Source organism: Cydia splendana, chromosome 5 (assembly GCF_910591565.1).
Source record: "Cydia splendana chromosome 5, ilCydSple1.2, whole genome shotgun sequence".
Classification (NCBI taxonomy): domain Eukaryota; kingdom Metazoa; phylum Arthropoda; class Insecta; order Lepidoptera; family Tortricidae; genus Cydia; species Cydia splendana.
The window spans coordinates 9,867,757-9,893,979 of NC_085964.1; the positions used below are offsets into that span (position 1 = coordinate 9,867,757).

At 38.5% G+C, this 26,223-nt stretch overlaps 2 protein-coding genes across 4 annotated transcripts in view; one reads left to right on the top strand and one right to left on the bottom strand.

Moving 5' to 3' along the window:
- LOC134790656 (E3 ubiquitin-protein ligase MIB1) overlaps positions 1–12,996 on the top strand; it is a 274,710-nt gene extending 261,714 nt beyond the window's left edge. The window contains exons 13-17 of one of the 2 annotated variants that reach the window (XM_063761528.1): positions 6,744–6,930; positions 7,145–7,398; positions 8,235–8,442; positions 8,821–9,068; positions 10,088–12,996. In XM_063761528.1, coding sequence (XP_063617598.1) covers positions 6,744–6,930; positions 7,145–7,398; positions 8,235–8,442; positions 8,821–9,068; positions 10,088–10,228 — 1,038 coding nt within the window. In that variant the 3' untranslated portion in view covers positions 10,229–12,996. The remainder of the gene's footprint in view (positions 1–6,743; positions 6,931–7,144; positions 7,399–8,234; positions 8,443–8,820; positions 9,069–10,087) is intronic. The other variant, XM_063761529.1, reaches the window with a different exon arrangement.
- Positions 12,992–25,200, bottom strand: LOC134790691 (WW domain-containing oxidoreductase-like). 2 transcript variants are annotated; one of them, XM_063761593.1, is made up of 6 exons: positions 25,072–25,200; positions 23,571–23,700; positions 22,512–22,765; positions 21,170–21,349; positions 13,976–14,157; positions 12,992–13,614 (listed from the first exon to the last, which is right to left on the bottom strand). In XM_063761593.1, the coding sequence occupies exons 1-6, from the start codon at positions 25,101–25,103 to the stop codon at positions 13,400–13,402; spliced, it is 993 nt and encodes a 330-aa protein (XP_063617663.1). In that variant the 5' UTR covers positions 25,104–25,200; the 3' UTR covers positions 12,992–13,399. The 2 variants fall into 2 exon arrangements, with proteins under 2 accessions (XP_063617663.1, XP_063617662.1); XM_063761592.1 differs by having other exon boundaries at positions 12,993–13,614; positions 13,890–14,157.
- Positions 25,201–26,223: the final 1,023 nt, after the last annotated feature.

Here is a 26,223-nt window from a genome sequence, read left to right on the forward strand (position 1 = left end):
AGCGGAATGGTATCCTAGAGATGGAAAAAGGAGAGAAGGGAGACCAATAATGAGGTGGTCGGATGACATAAAGAAGCATGCGGGACCTAATTGGATAGGGACGGCAAGGGATAGAGGAGCTGTGGAGAGAGCTGGGGGAGGCCTATGCCAAGAAGGCAGACTGAAATAATTATTAAAAAGCAATGACATAAAAATTATTTAATAAAGTTACTAAGGAAAAAATATTGAAACTAATTGATATAAATGAAATGTGAATTTATTTAAATGTAATATGTGCTGAAATTTAATTTTTTGGTCAATAAAGGCTATTCTATTCTATTCTAATTTGACAGGTGACAACAAAAAAAATATTAATTCCTGCTAAAATTTCAGAGTCATAGTGAAGCGTAGTACATAGTACCAAAACAAGGTTGACTTTTAGGGTTCTGTAGCCAAAGGGTAAAAACGGGACCCCTATTACGAGGACTACAATATGTTATTAGATCAAAACAAATTATTTTCAGAAAGTATTTAATTTAGGCTTAGGGATGGCGAGGCTCCATAAGCCTTCAGTAGTGCATAAGTATACTTGGAAAAATTCGACCTATGCCGCCGTGGGTGGCCCGGTGGCAGAATGGCACAGGCACCTGCTGCAATAGCAGAGGACGCTGCTTTGATTCCCGCCTAGGGCACTGGAGGCCTTGGTCACTTTTTAGGGTTGCGTACCCATAGGGTAAAAACGGGACCCTATTAAACATTAAGACTCTGCTGTCCGTCTGTCTGTCACCAGGCTGTATCTCAAGATCTCATGAACCGTGATAACTAGATTAACTAGACAGTTTCAATTTTCACAAATGATGTATTTCTGTTGCCGCTATAACAACGAATTAAAGAAATATTTAAGCGGGGCCAATGCAATGCTAGGCTGGATATGACTGATGAAATGAGTAAATTTTTATTAATATGTTTTAATATGACATGTTGGTGGCAAACAAGCATACAAGGCTGTTAATGCCGATGGTAAGTGGGAGTTTAGACTAGACCTCTGCTTCTCCAAGGGACTCACATTGCTGACCGAGTAAATTTTTATTAATATGTTTTAGTAGGTATATGACATTTATTTCAGTTTTACTTCATTGTCCGTCTGTCTGTCTGTCTGTCACCAGGCTGTATCTCATGAACCGTGATAGGCCTAGGCAGTTGAAATTTTCACAGATGATGTATTTCTGTTACCGCTATAACAACAAATACTAAAAAGTATGGAACCCTTCGTGCGCGAGCACTTGCCCGGTTTGACATTTCAGGCTCCGTCACACAGGCGCGTTTCGCGTGCGGCGCGTGAGCGGGGCGCGCCGCTTTTTCATATAAAACGCTCAGGCCCGGCTCTGAAATCGCGCCGGTGTGACGGAACCTTTATTTCAGTTTACTCCACTGTCCCTCTGTCACCAGGCTGTATCTCATGAACCGTGATAGCTAGACAGTTGAAATTTTACACATGATGTATTTCTGTTGCCGCTATAACAACAAATATTAAAAAGTGTTCCGTTCTTGATGGGTGAGTCCGACTCGCACTTATTCAGTTTTTTTTTTGTAAACGAATTTAATATTAACGGATAGGCATTAATATTAAAGAATGAAATAGTAGTGATAATTTCCATACTTTCACTTTAGTGCCATGAAGGGTAGGTACAAAAGGGTTCCCTCTTTTGAGATTGGAAAGTGGGCTAGATTATAAATGCGGCCTTCACAGAACCGATCTGCGACCAGAAAAGTGGGTCAGGTTAGAACTGTGATCCTTATAGAACCAAACTGCAACCAGAAGTAAGTTAGGTTAGAACTGCGACCCTTACAGAACCGAACTGCTACCAGAAAAGCGGATTAGGTTTTTTTAATTACATATTTGTTTTTAGATATATCGGAATAGTAAATTTTTCGAGTTATGATTGTATGTTATGGATTTAAAGTTTTCTGAGATGAGATAGGTTTGTAACCGCCTTGATGAAGGTATGAAGTCTAAAAGTAAATAATTACTTAATTCAAAATGAGTATTACCTATTACTATTATTTATTTTACCCGAGCGAAGCCGGGTTTTCATCTAGTATTAATATAATTAGTTCTTTTATATGGTTCCTGTTTTTATTTATTGTTTTTACCATGTTTTTGTAACATATATAATATATGCATAAAGAGATAATTATGTTATTAGTTCTTAAAATGATATCAAAAAGTAGAAAGAAATGAGCAAGGAATTATAGTATGGCAAATGAATTTTTGGTGGCAAATTTGAATATAGTTGGCTGGTTTATTATGTTAAACTAAAAATGAGACTGGTGAAGTCAACAAGGCGGATAAAATGATTGCCAATCTGGAGGTTGAAATAATAATTATTGCAGATGGCGATTACTGTTTAATATCCTAAGCTAAGGACATGCATATCTGGTGTTACAGTGAGCCTTTTTATATAAAACTGAAAAATTTTAAGCGAATCCTAGTCAATACCGGGATCCCGGGATCCCGGTATTGATGAAGACAGTTTCGGTATTAATACCGGTATTGAAAGAAGTCCGGTATTTGGAAGCCCTACACTACATACATAAACTCCTGCTCGCAACACAAAAAAAAACTCCTACCGAACATCAACAACAACAAAAAATCCGCGCAATACCCGATAGCAAACTAATAAGTAAATATTTACTCCATCTCGAGTAACAACAACAAGGAAAAACTCGATTTAAGTCGAGACAATAGATAAGGAAAAGTAGGTAATAAACATAACTCCCGGTCAAACAATTCTTTAAAACCACTACTATGAGATTCGACCCTAAAGGTAAACCGCTATTTGAATATCGGTAACTTATTTAAAAAAAAACGAAAGTCAACAACAATAATTGTGACTGACTGTACCCAACCATATCAAGTAACTATTTAATATTAATTTTATTTATTTTAAGCTTCAACTCCAAACATCCCGTAATAAATTTAATAAATGGAAACACCTGCTGACTGTACTTCACTATAACTTCCAAATTTGCTCCCTTTACATTATGTAATAAATTTAAAATTAATAAGACGGTCCATCCTTTCAACCAAGATTACCATAGTAGTACAATTACCAGTAACTAGTCCTACATTTTTAAAACTATTAAAGTTATTGTACAATCCAAACAACTTAACACAAAAGATTATTTTTAAAAGTTTACACTTGTAACTAATATGACTATACCCCTGTTTGGGACACAGTAATGCATGTAACAATAATCTAAAGAAAGATTTAAAATAAAATTGACCTTGTGTGCTCGGCCCAGTACAACAGTACACTTCCACTAAATAAAGCTATAAAGCCTTACTATTGTTCACAATAGTACCCAATTTATAAACTATCTGGGATTTAAATACCAGTAAGAATGTATATTTAAAGTTTAAACTATTAATAATAACTCTTATCAATAACACTATTCAATTTGTATAATAAGTATTCAATTGACACGTGTCCTTTTATCACTAAAGGTTATGACAGTAAGTAAAATTAATGCTACAACATAAGTAACTACACTAAGAAAAAAAAATGTTCAACCGTAAGTTCCTTTAGCTAACTATTATGTGACTAAAGGGTGCTCGCTAAAAGAAAGCTCCGCGATGGGTGACACTGTTACAATTATTATTCTAAGGGGGCTATACTAAAGATTTTAAAGGAAAAAAAATACAAACACTGTAGTTACAACTTTTATTTTATTAATAAAAACAAAGGAAATTCATTAACCGTGCCTTAAGGGCCTTGCATACACTACAGTTACCTTAATCTAGCTCTTAAATTTTTTACATGAGACTTCAATAGGGACGAGAGAGCGAATGTGGGTATAGCGGCTAAAATCTTATGGTTGAACACTTTTAATCAGATATTTGCTATTAAATTACAAGAATGTTGGGCGCCGTAGAAGTAAATTAAAGGTTGGAAGAAGCTGACCTTGTCCGTAGAGTTTAGGGTACTAGATTACCGCTGCCACGTCACCAAAAGCTCAGGTACAGGGCCAGGGAAGCACTCGCTGACTGCCAGGCAGCGCTGACAACCGGACACACAAGGGGTAGAAGACTTATAGGTAAAGTGTAGACCCTGGAAAGGTTTTCAACTAGTAAGACAAAAGTACACAACGCTTTGGGCACGCTGAAACCTAAATAGATTTGTAACAAAATGGAGGTCAGACATACATAATTTCGAATTTGGAACGGGACGCGTCAGGTCAAAGATTAAACTTTGACCCGCGCAGCGGAAGGTTATACTCTTAAAAACAAATAATAACTTACTCGCTGTGGAAAAACGGCCCGCAGATATGTTTTTGCATCGATATGTCAACACAAGCGAGGTCTGTAAATTGTGGGCTCATAGGCCCCGGAAATTCAGCGGCATGGACACCGGTATTTCACCCGGACTGAAAATAAAATTCACCACACTATTAAATTGAATCTTACACACAAAACCCACTGCAAAAATCACCAAAATACTCACTCAAAAGGGAGATGACTCCCGATAGAATTTATTATAGCCATAAACGGCTTTCATACGGCAAGACACAGCAATCAAAAATGATCTTTCTCCATTTTGACGGTTATTCCCACTAGTTACCACCAAGTTTTTACCAGTGGTAACTACTGGGAATTTTTTTCCCACCTTTTACCACTGGTAACTACTGGGAATAAAAATTCCCAGTAGTTACCACCAACTCGGTTTAGTGGTAACTACTGGGAATTTTTATTCCCAGTAGTTACCACCAAAAGTTTGTTAGAGTTAAATACTAATAAAAACAGTAGGTAGAATAGTATAAATAGAGTTATTTTGAATTACCTAATAAAATCACTTGAAAAATCATCTAAATGGATTATTAAATTTATCCTTAAGTACATATATCATAGTTTTTGTACAGGTTAAACTGTTTCAATATTTTTGGTCACTTTTAAGGGAGTTTACTAAAACACTAATCGACTTATAATTATTTATTAAATTACTCTATATATTTATACTACACTATTTATAGTGTTTTTATTAGTATTTAACTCTAACAAAATTTTGGTGGTAACTACTGGGAATAAAAATTCCCAGTAGTTACCACTAAACCGAGTTGGTGGTAACTACTGGGAATTTTTATTCCCAGTAGTTACCAGTGGTAAAAGGTGGGAAAAAAATTCCCAGTAGTTACCACTGGTAAAAACTTGGTGGTAACTAGTGGGAATAACCCATTTTGACAGTAAGAATGAATGACAAATCGAATGGCGGAGTTGCCACAGTCCGAACCGAGCTCGTGCTATCCTAGGTGACTTTGCGAAAAAAAACGTTTCCTTTCTTCTTTAGTTTGCTTAGACTAATATTGAATACAACGCGCCGACGAATAAAAAAAAAGGTACTTGAAGACAATTTTAATTTAAAAACGACTCGCAATTAAAAAAAAACAGAAATGTAGAAAGCCACTGAAATTATTTTTAATCTAGCAACCCGGACCATGTTCATTTCGACAGGGCGCTGCGCGAGTACGTCTGCGCTCACTAGAGGGCGTTAAGGGTATCAAACGACCCTGCTGTGAATTATTGTATTGAAAATGAAAGAATAAAATTTTGTTGTTACAATACTTAGGCCCACTTGCACCATTCTACTAACCCGAGGATAAGCGGTTAAACCGTTAACCCAGTGTCAAATTGTACTGGTAACCATGGTAACTCCAGGTTTAACCGGTTAACCCCAGGTTAGTGGAATGGTGCAAGTGGGCCTTATAGTTCTTGATAAAAAGTAAGCAAAAACAAAAGCTTGGTAAGTACGACGTTGCGCCGCATATTAGGTAACAAAACTAGCACAGCTATGCGCGATATATCTGCTCTAGACAATACGATGAGCTCCGGCTCAACTCCTCAGCAACTACGATTAGGCGTAGGTAATCAAAGTATCCCATGGAAGGAGATGGTATCGCCTCGAAAGCTAAACTTTCTACTTATGTAGTTAGTGACGTTGTTTATAAAGAATTTATAGTCACTAATTAATTGTTTTGCGTCCTTTTACGCAGTTACTAGCATACCTCAGGTATAAACTATTACTTTAACTATTTTCGAAGTAATGTAAGTAGTCGTCCTGAAATAACCGACCTTCCTCGCATTAGTAATTTATTTACGTTACCCCATCAAATCTTTGAAAAAATTATGTTTTCACAACTGGTAAAGGCTCTCTTGATTATTCAAAAACTGATAGCAAAGTTGCATTTTATTCACATATGAGGCAAAGAAATCAAATGCAAATTGAGTTGTTTTCTTATGTTTGCTGGTAGAATTGACTTTTAAATGATGATTTTGAATGATAAATATGTAATAACATTCATTTGGATTTGCTTTGGTTTGATTTTGTTTGGTATCTTAGTTAAAATCTTCGGTTTGGTGTGGTGAAAAATGTTGTGATTCACTCGCAGGCAATTTTGTTTAACCCTGGTGCTTTGAAACCCTCGCAACGCTCAAGATTAAATTTTTATCAATATTAGTACGAGCGGTTAAACAACAACTTTGCCCCTTGTAAAACAAATAACTATTTGTTACTTATTTGGTGACAAGTGTGAGACCATACCACAAACATACTTTCATACACGCTATGTAATATATTATGGCACCTGTTTTCTGAAATAAATGTTTTTTATTTTATTTTTATAAGAGATCCGCTCTAGATGCCAGCCACATAAGATGCGCCCTATTTTTTTTTACATTGTAAATGGATACAATAATGAATTCTTTTCAGGACGGCGACACGCCGCTGCACGAGGCGCTACGCCACCACACGCTGCAACAGCTGCGGCGGCTGCAAGACGCGCGCGACGCGGCGCTGCTCTCGGGCCTGGCTCACGCGCACGACAAGAAGTCTTCCGCGTCCATCGCGTGCTTCCTCGCCGCACACGGCGCCGACCTCACCGTTAAGAATAAGAAAGGTGATAACACCCTGGCAGGAAGACTAGAGGACGAATATGACACGGCAACAGTCGGGATACACATTTTAGTCTAGAATATCCATTGGTACAGTATAAAAAACCATTTCCACCAGGATATCAAGACGATACGACAGAAAGTCGACAGTTTTGAAATATTAAAATAAGAAGTACCAATCGCGGAAACCGGAGGCATTCATATAATTTCTAATTCTAGGTCAAACCCCACTCGACCTGTGCCCGGACCCGAACCTATGCAAGACGCTGACAACATGCCGCAAGGAAGGCACGGGCGGCAGCGACATGACTCCCGATACCGAAGCAGGCGCGGCGGCGGCAGCACCAGTCCCCGAGGAGACGGTTCACACCGACCCTACCGCGGACGAGTGCCTCGTGTGCTCTGATGCGAAGAGAGACACTCTCTTCCGCCCGTGCGGGCACATATGCTGCTGCAACGTGTGTGCTGCAAGGGTGAGTGTTGTTATACATAATATAAAGAAGGCACAGAAAACAAACTCTTGACAGTGAATCGGCAGCGCTGGTTTCTAGGATCCAGCTCACACGGCTCGCGGCGGACAAGTATCTCCTTTGCTTTGAAGTGATGTGATACGTTCGAATTCGAACTAATGTTTGAATGTTGTTATGATCGATTTACAAGAGTTTAGTAAGACACTTGGAGCCTATCCAGAGCGGAACAGTGCTAATCATTACCTAACTACACGAAGAGAAATACTTACGTTTTTTTTTTTCGTTTCCAACCTCCAAGTTCTCGCTGTAAATGAGGTCAATTCGGAGCGATATGACCCTACACTGAAAACTGGCGAAATGATGATGTTAGAATAGACGACTCAAGAGTAAGAGTTGATGTTGATGTTGAATCGTTTCAATCGAAATCGTAGTCCGTTGTCCGTTGCTATCCTTATCCATCTGCAAAGTTCATTTCTAGATTCCTGCATTCTCTTCAATGGAAGTTGTATGTTAAATGTAGCAAAAAACTGACATTTAAACACACTCACATATTGGGTGATTTTGGGATGATTCGTGATTTCGAATGTCAAAAAAGGTATTAAGGTAGTCATACTGAACAAGGTTCCCCATGGGACCGATATGAAAATTGTGAATAAATGTTTACGTACGTTTCATCTAGTTCGGGCAGTCAAAATATCCATTAGATTTTTTTTCGGGATCACGACCCCAAAACCATCCAGATAAACATCGTGAACGTGTCTTAAATGCTTATTTGACTGTTTTTCTTCCTGTTGAAAATAAAATTTGTAAATGATTGATGAGATTAATTTGTATTTCAGGTGAAGAAGTGCCTGATCTGCCGCGCATGCGTGACGTCGCGGCAGCGCGTGGGGGAGTGCGTGGTGTGCTCGGAGGCGCCGGCCACGGTGGTGTTCCGGCCGTGCGGGGACGTGTGCGCGTGCGCGGCGTGCGCGCCGCTCATGCGCAAGTGCGTCGAGTGCCGCACGCCGCTGCAGCACGGCACCGTGGCTCCGCACAACATCGACCGTAAGTATACGGCTTTAGAGTCGATTTTCCAGCAACGTGTGAGTGCGTGGTTTGCTCGGAGACGCCAATGTCCTATGCCGCTCGCATACGTTTACAATTTTGTTTATTAGAGACTATATGCCGGACGCCCAACTGATGCGTCCACTTAATTTGGACACTTAAAGCCCTTTTCCAGCATAGGAAAGTGTGAACACTACACTACAGATCGAAGCTAAGAAAGCGAACGGGAGAGTGAGTTAATTAATTTCGTTTACAATCATTCTAAGTCGTATGTAACGTAGGTTATTACTTACCCCGTCTAATATCTGTAAACTTTCGCAACCCTCTAGAGAATCACTTTTTAAACTTCTCAATTGACCTTATGTTTTATGTCAACAGTAGAAAAAGAGGGCAGCAGCAACCTGGCACAAATTCAAGTGAACAAGGGTCAGCCGGCCCCGGCGCAGGCCGCGCCGCACCACATGAACAACGGCTCGCGGCCCTTGCCCTTGCCCGCGCCGGCGCCTGCTCCCGCGCCGGCAGCGGCGCCTGCGCCGGCGCCCGCGCCCGCCACAGCCCTCGTCACCTCGCCGCCGCCCGCCGACGTGCAGAAACTACAGCAGCAGTTGCAGGACATCAAGGAGCAGGTATGAGAAAAAAACTATAATAATAACCGCACCCTGACTTAGGTAATAGTTGGGGAGCCGACGATGCTAAATGTGTACTTACTCGAGCGTTGTACAGACCTATTGGAATCGAAATATTAGATGATAAGAAGAAAAAATGTTATATAAAGTTTTGAGCCGGAAAGTGTCTACAATTTTTTTTTTCGTGTGGTTCTCCCGTAATAAAAAAAATTGGTTCCCCTCCTTGGGTTAAAAAATCGTTAAGCAGTTTGTAGGTTTTGTCGTTTTTGTCCACGTTAATGCTATATTTTTTCTATAACTTAATATAACACTTATTTGTAGGCATTTTCTTAATCTGACGAACACAAGTTTGACGCCTAATTTTTACATTGTAACCGTCAGATTAAGGAAATACGTGCAAATAATTATCAGATTTAGTAATAGCACAATTATAGCGTTAATTTGGCCGTTAGCGTTATATGACCAAATCCACAATCTGCTTAACAATTTGTTGAACCCCCTCACCTACCAAGGGCTCAACATAGATGGCTAAAAGGGGTAAAGGTAGACTACACGGGGTAGCAAGATATCACTCATATCTTAATCTGACGCGCTCGAGTAAACACAAAAATCCCCTTTTGGGCTCCCCTACTATAAGCGCATATCGGTATAGGTATACCGATGAGGGCGATGAGTTTCTCGAAACTTTTGTATGAATCTCTTAACACATTAATTATCAACGTTTTCGTAGCGCTACGCTCGGGGCCGATTCCAGCGTTTTTACACTTTGTAGATGAAAACGACTACAAACAGAGAAAGAACCCCCGAACGGGTTCCCGGCACTCAATGTGTTTAAAGTTCAAGGAAAACATTGTGAGGAAATAGCGATCCCAGTGAGTCGTAGCAGACGCTGGGACATCACTAGGAAGATGACGTACGCGTAGCCATCTCTAATGCGACACAAAAAAGCTATCTATATAATACATAGATAGGTACGTAAATAAGCTATTATATTAATATATTATGTTTCTCTGTTGCAGACAATGTGCCCGATCTGCCTGGACCGGCTGAAGAACATGATCTTCCTGTGCGGCCACGGGATGTGCCAGATGTGCGGCGACCGCATCACCGTCTGCCCCATCTGCCGCAAGCAGGTCGAGAAACGCATCCTCCTGTACTAGGACACCATAACATCGCACATAGTGAATATACACCTTATTACAATGGGTTAAGGTTATCTTCGACTGTAACAATGTCTGGAGCGGCTATCAAGGTGGGTATTGTGCCAAATGGTAAACTTAACCTGTACTTGTAAGGCATACGTCAGGCGAAAGCATCACCTTCTGCCCCGACTGTCGTAAGTCTAGAAAGGCATAGTTAGGTATCTACACACACCGCACAGTACTGTATGATTACGAGTTACAAAAAGTGATGAAGACACGAAAAAAGCTTCCGACAGCTCAGAGTAGCCAAAACGTCTTAGAGCAGGCATTTTTTTTGATGATTGATTCGTGATTTTTATATTTATCTCATGCGTAAAGTTGATAAGTTCATTGTCATATCAGTTTTTGATATTCGGTATCATCAGAGTTTGATCGATAACCAGTGATCGTTAATTTTTCAGCAATTTTGGTGCAGCATCGTTGGTTAAAAGCATCTGTATGCCCTACTCTAGGTGGAATAGATAATTAAGGTTAATAACAGTAATATTAACCTTAACCAATCCTCTCCCTAGAAAAAAAAACAACGGGTTGCACTCCGGGAGTGCCGGCAGAAGTGAAAACTCAATGACATTGTAACAGTTTTTCGATCAGGTCACGCGTCTTACGAATTTTCAATCTGTCGAATCTGTCGGTCACGTAACCTGTCGCGAGTTTAAGAATTTTTGCACAACGCCGCTAAAGAAGTTTTCACTTCAAAAATTGAAGAAAATCCATTATTTTTACTATGCTGCACCAAAATTGCTGGAAAATTAACGATCACTGTCGATAACAATAATAGGCTAGTTAACTGTCCATAAATTAAATTGTTTAACAGCAGTCACGAGATTCGTTTTACAAAAATACGCGGTATACAAGGTAGATAAAACATCCAAAAACTCAAATAAAGGAGGTGGATTTATCTCAGTACCTATATTGTCCCGTCACTAACTCCATTCATAATAAAAATAGTTGATAACCGTCATAAAGTGAAAATTAATAATTGTGAGTAAAATAGCTTATTATTTTAGAAGTAAATTAACGACGTGACGTCATTGGCACACTTCATGAATCTTATGACAACGAGATAAGTGGCTGTCACATTTTGTTTCATTATCTAGAGAGGCTATGATATTCTTAATTGCCTGGCGGACAACAACTACATAAGTAGGTACATATGTACCTTGTACGAAATCGCAAATCCGTTCTTTTAAAGTATAAAATCATAAAAATATAGTTTTAATTAATTACGCCTGCGCTGGTCGTTTATGTTACTAGACTTTATTTTATAACAAAAAATAGTAAAACATGGTCGTCGTCAGCCTCCTGTTCAGATCTTTAACATCCATATTAATTAAGTACTGTACTTATATTATTTTTATTTTACAATGTTTACTTAACACGAACGCTCCTGTTTTTTTTTTTCACATAAAATTATATCTTAGTAAACCAGTAAAATTTACTGATACTGGTCAATACATCAGACGGTAACTAGTAAAAACAGACAAAAATCATAATAGCAGTGATTTTTATTCAGGATGGACGCATTTCACACTGATCGCGACCTGCGCCGGTGAGCGAAGCGATAATACATATTCAATCGTCCCGCGCACAGACTTCCGCTCTCAGCCTGTTGTATAGGGCATTTCATTAAGACGCTGAAGCTCCAAAGACGCCGTTGTACCGAAATCTGTCGCTCTGCTCACTGAGTGTCTGTTTTATAAAATAAATATCAGTTGGACCCTACAGTCGAACTTACTAATTTTAATCTGATATATTATGGTCTGTATATTAAATGATCTCGACAGCCCAAAAAAAGCAGGTGCGTTCTTGGCCTTAAATTAGCCTTACTATTTACAACGTAGATAGCTATCACTTCAATCTATTTTAATGTCTTCGATCTTGTTATTCGGAGCATATGTTGTTCTAAAATCTTCAACTTAGGCAACATAATTATGATAATAATTATGTTTACCGATTAGGCATAAGCATTATATATCAAGTAAATTAAAATAATACATTTGTAAGAAAAAGGCCATCCTATGCTATGATATGAGCTCAACTCGTCTATAGGACTGATAAAATTTAAAATATGGAACTGCTAGAGGACCTAGATAATAAACATTTAAAAGAATTGATATTGTTGCGGTTAAATATTTGCTGTAAACACGTCGTTTTTTAATGTCGAATTTCTATATGTAACTATAAGTATAGAATAAAAAGAAACATGTTATAAAAAACGTACGTAAACTCTTCATTTTAAGAAAGCGCGAGGAAAACAATCGTTAGAGCAATCGTAGAATTCCGCAACATAAATTATGTCACGGAATTGAAAAAAATTAGCTGCCAAATAAATATACATGGCCCTGATAGCCCGTGGTTACATTTGATGTCGTTATTTTCATGAGATAGATAACCTAATAGTTAGCTTATTCAGCTCACATAATTTTTTCTAAGCAACTGCAAATATGTAATTTAGCATTAAGCATTCATTATTATCCTTAAGTTTCAAAATATATATAACTCTGTGCCTTTTTGAACTTACATATTATGTTACGTTACTTTCATCGTTATAAAATGCATTTATTATCTTTTGATGAATTCCATTAAGTATTACTACATTATAATCTATTTCATTTAAATTGTTACGAGTGATGTTAGACCATCTTTGTACGTATACAAAAATATTTATAAGACTTCATTGTATTTCTTTGTCAACTATTGTTAAATAAAAGAATATTTAAAAATCACGTATTAATTTATTGCTAGAATGTGTTTTAAAAGTTACCTACGTATATAAGCACAGACAAAGAGAATTTGAAATAGAGGAATATTGTCAAAGTAAATTATATAGTCAGTACATTTACTGCCATCTTTCGACACAAATGATTAACACTTTTAGAACGCCATTTGACTATACTATGATCCTTATTTTTTCCTCTAGTCTAAATTCTCTTTGGCACAGACAACTAATCTAAGAGACGTAATGTCGAAGAAAAACAAAAAGCCGCGCCGTGTGCGGCTTACGACTAAATCAGCCTTATCACTCAGTCCTGCTTCTTCTTCCATTAGTTGTTAGTGAAGCGAGTTAATTAACCTGAATAGTTAGAGATAAGGACGTCCTCGATGGGCTCCTTAGGAACTTTTTCAGGCTTAGGTTTTTCCTTGCCCTCGAGGAGCGGGCTCTCGAAGCGTCGCACGCGCTCGTCGACCATGCGCAGCGTCATGTCGAACAGCCGGAACGACAGATGGGAGTCGAGCGCCAGCTCGCTTTCCTCGCAACGCTTGCAGTGTTTGAAATGCACGGCTGTCATCCCCTGCAGCTCGGGCGAAGTTGCGCAGTACAATGGCGTGGCAACGGCTTGGGGCTGTAACAACCAGTTAAGTTCATGATTATGGGTTAGTATACCTACAACTTTTTTCTGGTAACGAGCTCTTGCATAAATGAAATGACTATAATCATTATTATACGGGTGTTTATTTTAGTCACCTGCAATAATTTATGGGGTGAATATATAGGTCATACTGAGCAACTATGGGATTAATGACATCGAGTTGCGGAAACCAAGCCCGCGAGTACCTTAACTAGCGACGAGACCAGACTACGTAATAATTTAATAAAAATAAAAAATAAAATGCTTACAATAGACTTATTAAACGGTTGCATGGTCATGTAGAGCAACTCGTAGACCCACCAATTGGTACACAGTTTTGTTTTGATGAACGAACCGGGGGTGGCGCTGAACACACTCCTGCCCGTGTTCATCCACCGGTAGCCCAGGTAGTGCATCGCGAAAATGCAGCATAGCTTGGATACGTTGAAAGCCTTGATTGAAGTATATTCACTTGCCGGCAGCGAAAACATCTCCTCGGTAGGTAGTAGCCTTTTCTCTAAAGGCCAGTTTACGTACCTTTAAAAGAACATCGGGTAATATGTGATAAAGTGATAAAAGTAAGTATCTAGATATTTTTTGTTCGTTATAAATTACAAAGTAATCCAGTAATTAACCCTTTTTTGCGTTCGTCTACATATGACCATGAGTATTGGTATGTATTAAATCAATGATCGCTGAATATTCAGTGACAATTTTTTTCAAAAAGAAAAAGCTCACCTGTGTCGACACCTCTCATTTCTCGCTAAGGGCTACTTGCACAATCCCACTAAGCCGAGGTTAAGCGGTTAAACCGTTAATCCAGTGTGAAATTGTACTGGTAACCATGGCAACTCCAGGTTTAACCGGTTAACCCCGGGTTAGTGACGTGGTGCAAGTGGCGCTATAGCCGATTATGGAACAGATAACAGATGCCTAATAAATAAGGCACTGACGGCGATCTGGCTAACTCTGAATGATTAGTTGATTATCAAAGAGTATTTATTGCTCGTTAGAGGCAATGCGGCCAAATCTGTCTGCGGGAAATTCTGTACACGAGCGCTTCTTTTTAAACAATAGTACCCTACACGGGTTGTGAATTGTTAACTTCATCGACAAATCAGCGATTGGTTTTATTAAAACCTCATTCTTATCGTATAATGATGGTTGCTAGGCAACAATGTTTATTCTAACAGTTGTGTCAGATTTCTAACTTTTCGAATCAATATATGTTGTACATTTTACTTTAGAGCAATCGTTTAATTTATATACGTGTTAATTTCCATAAGGTAGTCTCCATTGCTTCCAAACGCGCCTCTGACTTTAATAGGTGATGTGCCAAGCATGATGGATCATAATTTAACGACTACAAAATTGTTGATCGGTAATCTCGAAGGTAAAAGTAATTGGTCAACGTGGAAATATAAAATATGTATCGCCTTAAGGAGCATTCCAAATGCGTTGGATGTTGTCGAAGGTAAATTAACGAAGCCCGCTCTTGTAGAGGAAGCAGCAGTGGCAGCGGGGGCAGGAGACCAGCTTGCTACCTATACGAAGGCTGACTGTAGTGCTTTGCTCCTCTTGCCAAGCAACATGACTGATGATACTCTTCAAAAAGTCATGCGGTACAACACTGCTCGAGAAGTCTGGTTAGAACTCCACAGATTGTTTGACGGGACTAATGAAGATAAAAGCTATAACTTATGCATGAGCTTCTTCGGATTCAAACGGAACTCAGAAGATGACATAGCGACGCATATGAGTAAGTTGAAGAATATTTGGTCCGAACTTAATCAAGATTTGAAAAAAGATAAAAATGAGTTACCCGAACTCCTCTTCATCCTCTTGATCTGTAAAATTCTTGACACACTAAGCGAGGAATATTCATCATTTAAAAGTAGCTGGCTCTTAGTTCCGAAAGCAGATAGAACAATAGAGAGTTTAACAAATCATCTTTGTGCTTACGAAAGATCAATCAAAGGTAATTCCGTACCTGATCAAGAAGCATTAGGTACTCACTCGAATGATGTACGAGTAATTGATAAGAAGAACAAAGATAAGAAGATTAAATGCAATTAACGTTCAAAAATCGGTCATCGCGTCAAGAACTGTCAAAAATGGATACGAGATGGCAAACCTCCGAAGAACAGCAATGCACAGAATGGCGACAGTACGCCATCTACTTCGCAAGCGTCAGTAGTAAACATGACAGTTATGCTGGTGCAGGAAGAAGTATTAGCCGTTGAGCACGACAAGGACAATTGGTACGTAGATAATGGTGCCACCAGCCATATTACTAATAGAGGTGACTTGTTTACAACTTTTCATAATTTTGAAGACACGCATACCGTTACAACAGCCAATGGTCATGTTCTAAATGCCAAAGGAAAAGGATCGGTAGTCTTAGAAGCTAATGTAAATGAAAAACTTTCTACTGTCACTTTAGAAGATGTATGGTATGTTCCAGGTATCCAGAAAAACCTATTCTCGGTCCTAGCGGCTCACGATAAGAATCCCGATAGCAAGTTTATATCTACAACTCAAAATTGCAGTATATCTATCAATGGAATTGTCAAGGCTATTGGCAGACGTCAAAAATGTGGTGGTCTCTATAAATTAGATGTCAAAAATGTCATACCAAAGAAGATGGCGGCCTATCTAACAACAGAGACTCAACTTTAGCATGAGAGATTTGCCCACCAGAATAAGCGGCATATTAAAACGTTTGTGAAACGAGAGTTAGGGATAGAGCTTCCCATAGATGACTCATTATGCGAAAGCTGCATATTTGGTAAATCGCACAGACAGAAATTTTGTACGAGAACTAGAGCATCACAGCCAGGTGAGCTAATTCATAGCGACGTGTGCGGACCATTTCCCAACTCTATCACAAATTTACGTTATTTCGTTCTGTTTCGTGACGATTACTCTGGATATCGTCTGATATACTTTATGAAAGCCAAGTCTGAAGTAAAACAGAAACTAGAACAAATGATTTTAGAAGCACGCAATGCGGGTCACACAATAAAGACACTTTTAAGTGACAATGGCGGTGAATATGACAATAAAGATGTCAGAGAGATTCTTGCTAAGAATGGAATCAAACAGAGGCTGACAATGCCATACACGCCGGAGCAAAACACTTGCTGCGAACGCGACCATCGTACTTTAGTCGAAGCAGCTAGAACGATTATGTACAGCGGCGAAGGTTTCCCTCAAGCGCTTTGGGCAGAGATCGTGAACACGGTGACATATGTCATTAATAGAACGGGTCCCTCCAGAGTCGAAAATAAGTCACCTTTTGAAATATGGAATGGTAAGAAGCCAAAAATATCCCACTTAAAGATAATTGGCGGCACGTGTTATGCTCATATTCCAAAACAAAAGAGACAGAAACTTTCGAAGAAAGCACTTAAAGGAAGACTCGTCGGATACGATAATGATGACGGTTACCGTATATGGGCAGCAATAGAAAACAACAGATATAGACTTATACGATCTCGCGATGTCATATTTGATGAAAAGCCGCTCAACGGAGAAAACTCGGAGATTAAAGTTCCTCTGAAATATAGAGATCTCAAACCCAATGAACTGGAGATAAAAATAGTATCACCAGAAAGCCGTCCAACATTAAACTTTGGCGTACCGGTACCAAACGACTTACCAATATATCGCCAAGAAAATACATCGCCGTTCGAATTTAGGGAGGAAAATGAAGTCGAAGATTCGAAAGCTGAAGCTTCGAGTTGAAGCGTCGGTGAAATTCCATTTCTTACCGATGAAAGACAAGAAGTCGAAGATTCGCTAAGCGCTGGTGAACATCGAGTGCTTTCTGAGGAAAGACCAGAAGGATCCATGACAGCTGACGACGAAGCATCAGCTGATAAAATGAATCCAATAGCGTCTGCGTCAGTTCCTATTGAAGAAGAACCCGTGGAAGAAGCATATTTTGACACCGTGAACTCCAATACGGTACCGCCCAGATACGAATTAAGACCAAGATCGACCCTTCGACATCCAGATAAAATCGACGACTATGTATGTAATGTTGACACTTTTACAGATCCTCAGTCCTACAGAGAGGCTATAAAGAGCCCTCTGAGAGAAAAATGGGAGGATGCCATGAAAAAAGAGTTAGCATCTTTAAAAGAAAACGTCGTGTGGACGCTCAGTGAACTACCGCCAAACAGAAAGGCGCTCTCTTCAAAATGGGTATATAGAATCAAGAGAAACCCTGATGGCTCTGTAGATAAATTTAAAGCGCGCCTTGTGGTAAAAGGCTTTAAGCAGCGAAAAGGTGTTGATTATGACCAAACTTTCAGTCCTGTCGCAAGGATGGCAACAATAAGAGCGCTCATAAGCGTTGCGGCTAAGGAAAGACTGGTACTCACGCAATTCGACGTCTCAACAGCATTCTTGTATGGAAAACTTCAAGAAGACATATACATGGATCAGCCAGATGGCTTCAATGATGGCTCAATGAAAGTCTGGAAGCTAAAACGAAGTTTATATGGTCTGAAACAAGCACCACGCTGTTGGAACTCATGCTTCGCTGAAATCCTTTTAGACTTAGGCTTCACGCAGAGTGATGCAGACAGTTGCCTATTTGTTAAGAAGATTAATGGAAAGAAGCTTCTTATAACATTGTATGTGGATGATGGGCTAGTTGCTGCTACGGATGCAGAAGTTACTAAGGAATTTCTAAAAGACTTGCAAAAAAGGTTGAAGATAACTACAAAATCTGCATCCTACTACTTAGGTTTAGAAATTATCCAAGATAACGATGGATCTATCAGCATAAAACAGGAATTTTACACCAAGAAAATTCTAGAGAGATTTCATATGGCTGACTGTAATCCCCTATCAACTCCCATTCAAAAGGAATCAGTGACACTGACTACTGAAACAGGGAAAGTAGTAGAACGAAAAAAGGACTTTCCATATCGAGAAGCAGTAGGTGCTCTGACGTACCTGATGGTAGGAACTCGTCCAGATATAGCATATGCGGTTGGGATCGCATCTAGAAAACTTGAGAACCCTGACGAATTGGATTGGCTCATGGTCAAAAAGATTTTCAGATACTTGAAGGGAACAAGCAGCTTCGGTATAAAGTACAAATCAGACCATCCCAAAGACTTTATCACTGGGTATAGTGATGCTGACCACGGAGGAGATCAGACAACAGGAAGATCGACTACTGGTGTCACCTGTTTATACGCAGGGGGAGCTGTTTCGTGGCTGAGCCAAAGACAACCATCGGTCTCAATCTCCACAACTGAAGCTGAGATCGTTGCGGCCAGTGAGGCTACAAAGGAATTAATTTGGCTTCAGAGAATATTCAGCCAACTAACACAGATCAAGGAGATTCCGACCCTTTTCGTTGATAACGAGGCTGCAGTTCGTCTGGCCTATAATCCTGAGTTCCACAAAAGAACTAAACACATACGGATTAGACACTTCTTCGTAAGAGAAAAGGTTCTCGATGGACAATTAACTGTGGAAAGGATATCCACAACGGACCAACTGGCAGATATGTTTACAAAACCAATGCCAAGACCAAGGCTTGTTATACTGAAGAAAAGAATCGGCCTTACACATTGTTGAGGAAAAGTATTAAAACCTCATTCTTATCGTATAATGATGGTTGCTAGGCAACAATGTTTTATCTAACAGTTGTGTCAGATTTCTAACTTTTCGAATTAATAATGTTGTACATTTTAATTTAGAGCAATCGTTTAATTTATATGTGACGTTCCACGGGAAAAGGTACCTTATGAGGGTTTCTAGTTTCGGAGATATTAAATGTTTTGTAAAGAGGTGAAATAAGGCTCAATTTTTTTTTATTGTGTGATCTGAAACCTTAATGCGTAACGTTTGTTTACCTGTTTTTATTTTTGTTATAAGTTAGTTATAAGCCTAGTAATGTCGTCTCAGAGTTTAGTAGAAAAGGTACCTTATGGAAAAAAGATTGAAAATTCCCAAAAAAACTAGTCAATACGGGAAAAGAAGTTTGGTAGAGAACTGTATTAGCATTCTGCAAAACTAATTTGATAATTTCAGTTCTGGTTGGGGCGCCTCGCAAATATTATAACCGTACATAGACCGACATCACAAATCCAAGTAGACTGCTATTATACCAAAGTTACTCTCGTCAAGTCTTTCTTAACTAGAATAATCTTCATTTGGTTTGGTCGCATGCAGTAAATCAGCCATTGGTTTGCTGAAAAATGCCAATACCCGACGCATTACCTTATGGAATATCTGAGGTCATTGAACCTCAATGCCGCTTATCTTCAATAGCAACCGAAATATATTATTGATAAGAAATAGACGGTTTATACCATCTTAACCCCAAAATATTATTAGTTTATCCTAACTGTTCCATCATCATCATGCCTCATCATGTAACTTGACCACAAGGTACCTTTTCATTACATACAAATTATTGGTCTTTTTTAAGATTATTATGACGAAGAACTAATTAAATTGGGGGCAGTTTAATGTAAATTAATATTTTCTATTCATAAAAGATAAACCATAATATGATTGATATTTTGTAGTGATGTATTATTAGATTTATTTCCATAAGGTACCTTTTCGTAAATGTATGGAGCAAATACTGTTATTGTTATGTAAGTTTAAAGTGGCATAAGGGGTTAAATATAGTATTTATTTGGGGTTTTAGGATTTATTTCATTTGAATGACAGAATTTCTTTCATATGTGCTCAGAAAAATTGATTGTGTGTCACATTAAAAGTAAAAATATTCAATTTTGTGATTTTATATGAAAAAGTCAGAAAATACATTTTCACCTCTAAATCGGTATTGTTTTTTGCTTAAACTGTCTGTCAGTGTCGTTTTCTAATAGATACAATTTAAATCTTGAGAGCTCATTGCAATCAATCGTGAAAATGAAATAAAACTTTATTTTCAAGAGATTGGTTAGTATACACATAAATCAGTCGATATCAAAAGTTTCTATTTGCATTACAGAACAAGTCGCAATATTTTTTTAATCTCAGATATATACGGCATTATTATTTGTAGTCAACTATGTAACTTACTTCAGGAACATAGTTTTTTAGGCGGCTAAACTTAAAACTTCTCTATCGTAAAGTTGCTCATTTCACAACATTATTTTCAAAAAATCATATCTCTGTAACTACGCAACCTAGAAGGTTGATCTTTTGTGTTATCGATAGGTTATTTATTGTAGATTACTAGGGTATGCATAACTCCATACCCGCCATAAGGTACCTTTGACCGTGGGACGTCACATATACGTGTTAATTTCCATAAGGTAGTCTCCATTGCTTCCAAACGCGCCTCTGACTTTAATAGGTTTTAGTTTCAGCAGTCAAAAGCAGATAGGGTTTATTTCCTACGTTTGTAAAAAAAGAATGATAGGTACCTCGTGTACAAAATTTCCCGCAAACAGATTGGCGGCATTGACCTCGTTCCTCAATGGTTGTATTTACAATGTCTCGTCGTACAATGGGACATCCCCATAGAATAGGTACCTACTACTGTAACTAATTTGTTTCAACCAACCTGTGAGACTCCGATGTAAGAAACACTACGCGAGCATTAGGAGCTAAAAGTTTTTCAATGTTCATGAGCATGTATATTTGACTTAAATAATTGACTTGAAATATTGTTTCTAGTCCGTCTTCCGTAAGAGTCCGTGGGATACCAAAAACACCGGCATTTAAAATTACAATGTCGAATTTTCTGAAAAATGCAGGTTTCCATTAAAGTAAATATTATGCCCCAGCATGTTGACGACCTGGGATACCTACACCTGTGTTCATCGCCTAATCAATCAATGCAGAGAATATGTAGGTAGGTATTATAACATAACTCTAAATATAAAAAGTCGCTCATAAGCTTGTGCTACATTCCTGGTCATCATTTCTCATAAACTTCCTACTACGGTTATGGTATGATACGGTGTAATGGGCAGAGACCTTTATGCATACATACTTATGTATAAACTTTGCGCGTGAAGCCAGGAATTTAGTAATTAACAAAAGATAATATGTGGCTTTCCATCACAGAAGGTTCCTTATGCTTCAAGTGCAATAGGGATGTTTCCATCTGAAATTCCAATAGAAATTCCATAGAAATTCTGATAAAAAGCTCTTTATTGCAGGTGATGCATAAAGACCCTTCCCTGATGGAAAGCCACACACAATGGGACGCCGCGCGAAAGTTGTTTAAAAGTTTGCCTATCAAATCCCTCTGCTATATTTCTTTAACGGGCAATTTTATATTTTTTATTTTATAGTAGGTACTTATATTAACTAAATTACAAAAAAAAATATTGCTTCATAATTAGCAAAAAAATGTACCATATAATTCACAGCTACTTTTTTACTGGACCCCTTCTTAGTATAAGGCGGCTAGTTATTGAAGGCTGGCCAGTTATTGAAACCTTATACTAAAATGAACTCTGTTTATAGGTGAATAGAATTCATTTGGTGGCCAATTACTAACAATGGCCAGTTACTGGCGAATTACCCTATAGCGGACATGTTCAGCTAAGCCGATTGGGCAAATCCCTATAATAATAAGTGGCAGTATCAGATTTAGAATATAATGCTATATAATAAAATTTGGTGATATATCCGGCCAATTTATCTAAAACTTCGCGTGTAAGTATTACTTTTTATGCGGGCTGTACACACTCGTCGAGGGACCCCGAACAGGCCGAGAACGAGTGTGTACGTGCTGCTCGTCTCTGTTCCTTGTCTCGTCTCGCGCTTCTCCGATTGGATCGGGGATCGGAGCGGTGCCGAGACTCGGCGAGTGTATACAGCCGACATTAGTAAACGGGACGTGTGAATCGCGATTTTATATTATGTGCGGAGTAAAATGAAAACTCAAGGCTTACTTGTCTTCTGCCACGAGCCGGTCCGTGAAATTCTTCACAGATCGAAGCGAGGCTAAGTTTACTTCACCTGTACTCAAACGATCCAAGTTCTTGCAGACTTTCTTACTGGCAAAATTGGCCGCGTATGTGTTTCTACAAGCCATGAGGACGTGGGCATCACGCGCGTTGAGGCAGCGCGTCATCTCAAGTCCGAGCCCGCCGTTGGCACCAGTGATCAGACAATACTTATCTCCCAAGTCAACATCCCGAACAATCTAGGAACACAATCTAGAATGCTATTAAGCTTACCTTAATTAATACAATGTAAGTAGGTACTCGTATAACTGGGCTTAGATTTGCACACGATTGACAAATTTTGGTCGAGAAGTAAGAAAAGAAATACATACCTACCTGCTTATAGGTACATTCTAGGATCAGCAAAATTCTTAATATTTTATTAAAAACTTTTTCATTTCTCATGCTCTGAAAGAGGGTCATTGTTGTTCTAAAAGGTGTGCAGAAAATGATACGTACGTTTCTGCACTAGAGCATTTTACGTTCCAAGTACGACTATATCAATTTTTTTACGATAAGCAATTGAAATTTGGGTTTAAATGGATTTGTTATACAATTTCCATTCTAATATTTATCTCCCCATTCCATAAATAACGATACTTTTGCCTAAATTGTTAACTGAAAGTACCCTCAAGATTTACTATAAAAATGTCTACTTTCTCATGTTTTAAAAAATCCCATGCATTTTACTTTCCTCGTATTCGAAATGAAAAGTAGAGTGTTTAACTCGGATGAAGGGCATCATTTCAGCCTCGGACTATTGGCGCTCGAATGCACTCGGCAGAAATGAGTGCCTTTCATCCCTTAGTTAACAATCTACTATTTTTGTGAGATATATACATATTAAACATCTTTCTTAGCTCTGCATATAAAATGCAGATTATTTATTTATAATGGTACACCATACCTACTCACTATATAACGCTTGAAACGCTTTTCTCTTTCTACAGCTGTCGCTATCGCTACACTTCATGTATCTGAGTAAAATAGTTAGGTATAGTTTACCTCTTCCCCTGTTGGTCCAAACAGTTTACGTCCAGCTGTATTTATAAGGGTCTTAGCAGAACCCTCAATCAACGCATATGCTTGAGGCGCTAATGTTCTTATGTGACGACTATTAATGTCCTTAGTAAGCCTATAACAGATTGATAAACCAGTATTAGATTGCTCGCATATATTACTTGAAGGATTTCCAAAACAGGAAGTAGAGTAGGTAATAAATACATAGTCCTACACAGTTCAGTCGCTAGGGTGGTATTCCACCTGTCCGATTTATTTGTCCAATGTCATTGCGTCTCACTCTCTCATTAAGCAGAATGTGAGATAAAATACACATTGGACCAAGATATTGGAGAGACACAAGGACAGAAGGAAGCGAAGTCAGCGAAGTGTGTATTAGCAGGATTTTATGTCTATTGTGTCGATATTTTGGAACCACGTGAGCTGCGGACGCAAAGTGAAAGCAATTCGACACACGTCGCATTATTGATGTATAATTTCATACCCACCCTGACCCTTCATTTAAGTCAAGTTTTGATGCAATAATCAAGCACTAGCCAATATCGTAAGTATAAATAGTTATTTAATATTCTTTATTAATTACCCCATATGCGTATTTTTACCCAATAGCTTGCGGAATTTTACCCGCACGGTGGGGGAGTGAGTGCCAACCCTTGCATTAAAATTTCACCACTGAAAACGGGGTCTGGTAATAACTCTGCACAAACTTTGAAAAGACAAAGTGTGGCTATTAGTCACTATAAACTTCAAATCTCTACAAAGTCTGGCTAATGAAAGATGAACCAGCAAAAACGCGCCAATTTCAATTTTGTCCTTAACTTAACGTAAGCAAAACGTGCAAGTAGTGTTAATCCGGAAAAAATACTAAGGTCTGATAATAATATATAAATGATAAAGAGTATCAAGATTAATGCAATCCTCGTAGTCAAAGAGTTGCCTGCTACAGATTTATTTTAATTTGCGCGTTTAATTTGTAGGTTCATCTTTCATTAGCCAGACATAAAAAAATATGACGTTTATTATGGCAGTCCCACACTTTGTCCCTTCCAAATCGGTGCAGAGTTAGCTTATTAGTCCAACATCAAAATGCTAGTTAGAATCACGAGCGTAGCGAGATGTTCTATTATGTTCAAAGACTCTTAATTCCGATTGCTCGGGATTCAGTAACTCGCAGCAAATGCAGCATTCATACTAAATCACTAATCAATTTGTAGGTAAAACAAGAGAAGTAAACAGAGCAACAATAATTTGTGTTATCATGAGAGCCAATAAACAAATATAAAAGCTACGCTATTAATCAATTATTTATTAATAGCCGAATGGCCTGGAGACCCACAAGAGGCTCCCGCAAAGCTATATTTTATGAGTGGTAGCTGATGCCTCAAGCTTCGCCCTATGTGAATGTGTTTCACACTTGTATCCCGACAATGATTTATACGACTACGGCAATTGCTTTCTGACTTGATTGTAACCCATAATTACTAACCGTATTCCACGAAAACAATTCGAAACCAGCATCGTTTACTTTATAATCCTTAACTACTAGTCTTATTTTTTATTTTCACACAAAATGTGGGAACATGCCGTATAGGTACTTGATATTTTTGTCAACAAGTTGTCAACAAAAAACAAAAGAAAAATAAAACAACGATACAACCCTTATACAACCTATAGAAAACAAATAATAAAATTTAAAAATTTCGTGCCTCGGAGTAAATATCTATGGAGTAGAGACGCGCACTAATTTCTATCTGAAAAATTCTGTCGTTTTGGGCGCGGGGGACGAGGTAACGCACACAAATAATGTTAACACTAATGCATTTTTAGCATGCGTCGCTACACACGCACACGACAAAATTATCAAACACTAGCAAAAACTATATTCACACAAGTACAAGAACAAACACAGACAACCCTGTCCGTGAACGAGATGATGTCAGTTCTAAGGTAGCTAACACACTATCGCACCGCACCAAGGTCATTGAGGGACGCACACATAAGTAAGAGGGAGAAAGCGATATCTCTTTCTCCCTCTTACTTATGGGTGTGTCCCTCAATGACCTTGGTGCGGTGCGATAGTGTGTTAGCTACTTAAGTAAACCTAGATAGTGCGAGGGACGCGCCGATAATATTGTCGATATTTTATTGACAATGAATTTTAATTTCTGCTTTTATCAATTATAATAATATTACAATATCAAGTCTTTCTACCAGCATTTTACTAACTTTCAATTTTTGTATTGTTTTTAGATGTTGTTCTAATAGTTTGTCAATTTGTTTAGGGCGAATCTTGCAAGCTGATATAGAATGATTTTTTATTATCAGTTCATTAGTTAATATTTTACATGTTGATTTACTTCTGAAAGCAATGCAATATACTATTGAGCATGCAGATCTGATGACAGAAATGGTACGCGGCCATAGGATGTCATTTAAGGGATATTGAGTAGGGGATAATTAGTATATATATCGGCGGTAGATCGTAAAATCGGGCATATCGAGATATTCCTAGGCATATCATGAAACTCCGCCATTTAATAATCTGCCTTTTGCATTTTTTGCCACTGCTAGTGCTGCATTCTATGTGGCATTTGGAGCAGAATGCGTAGGTGCTAGGTAGGTACTAAAATCATACGCT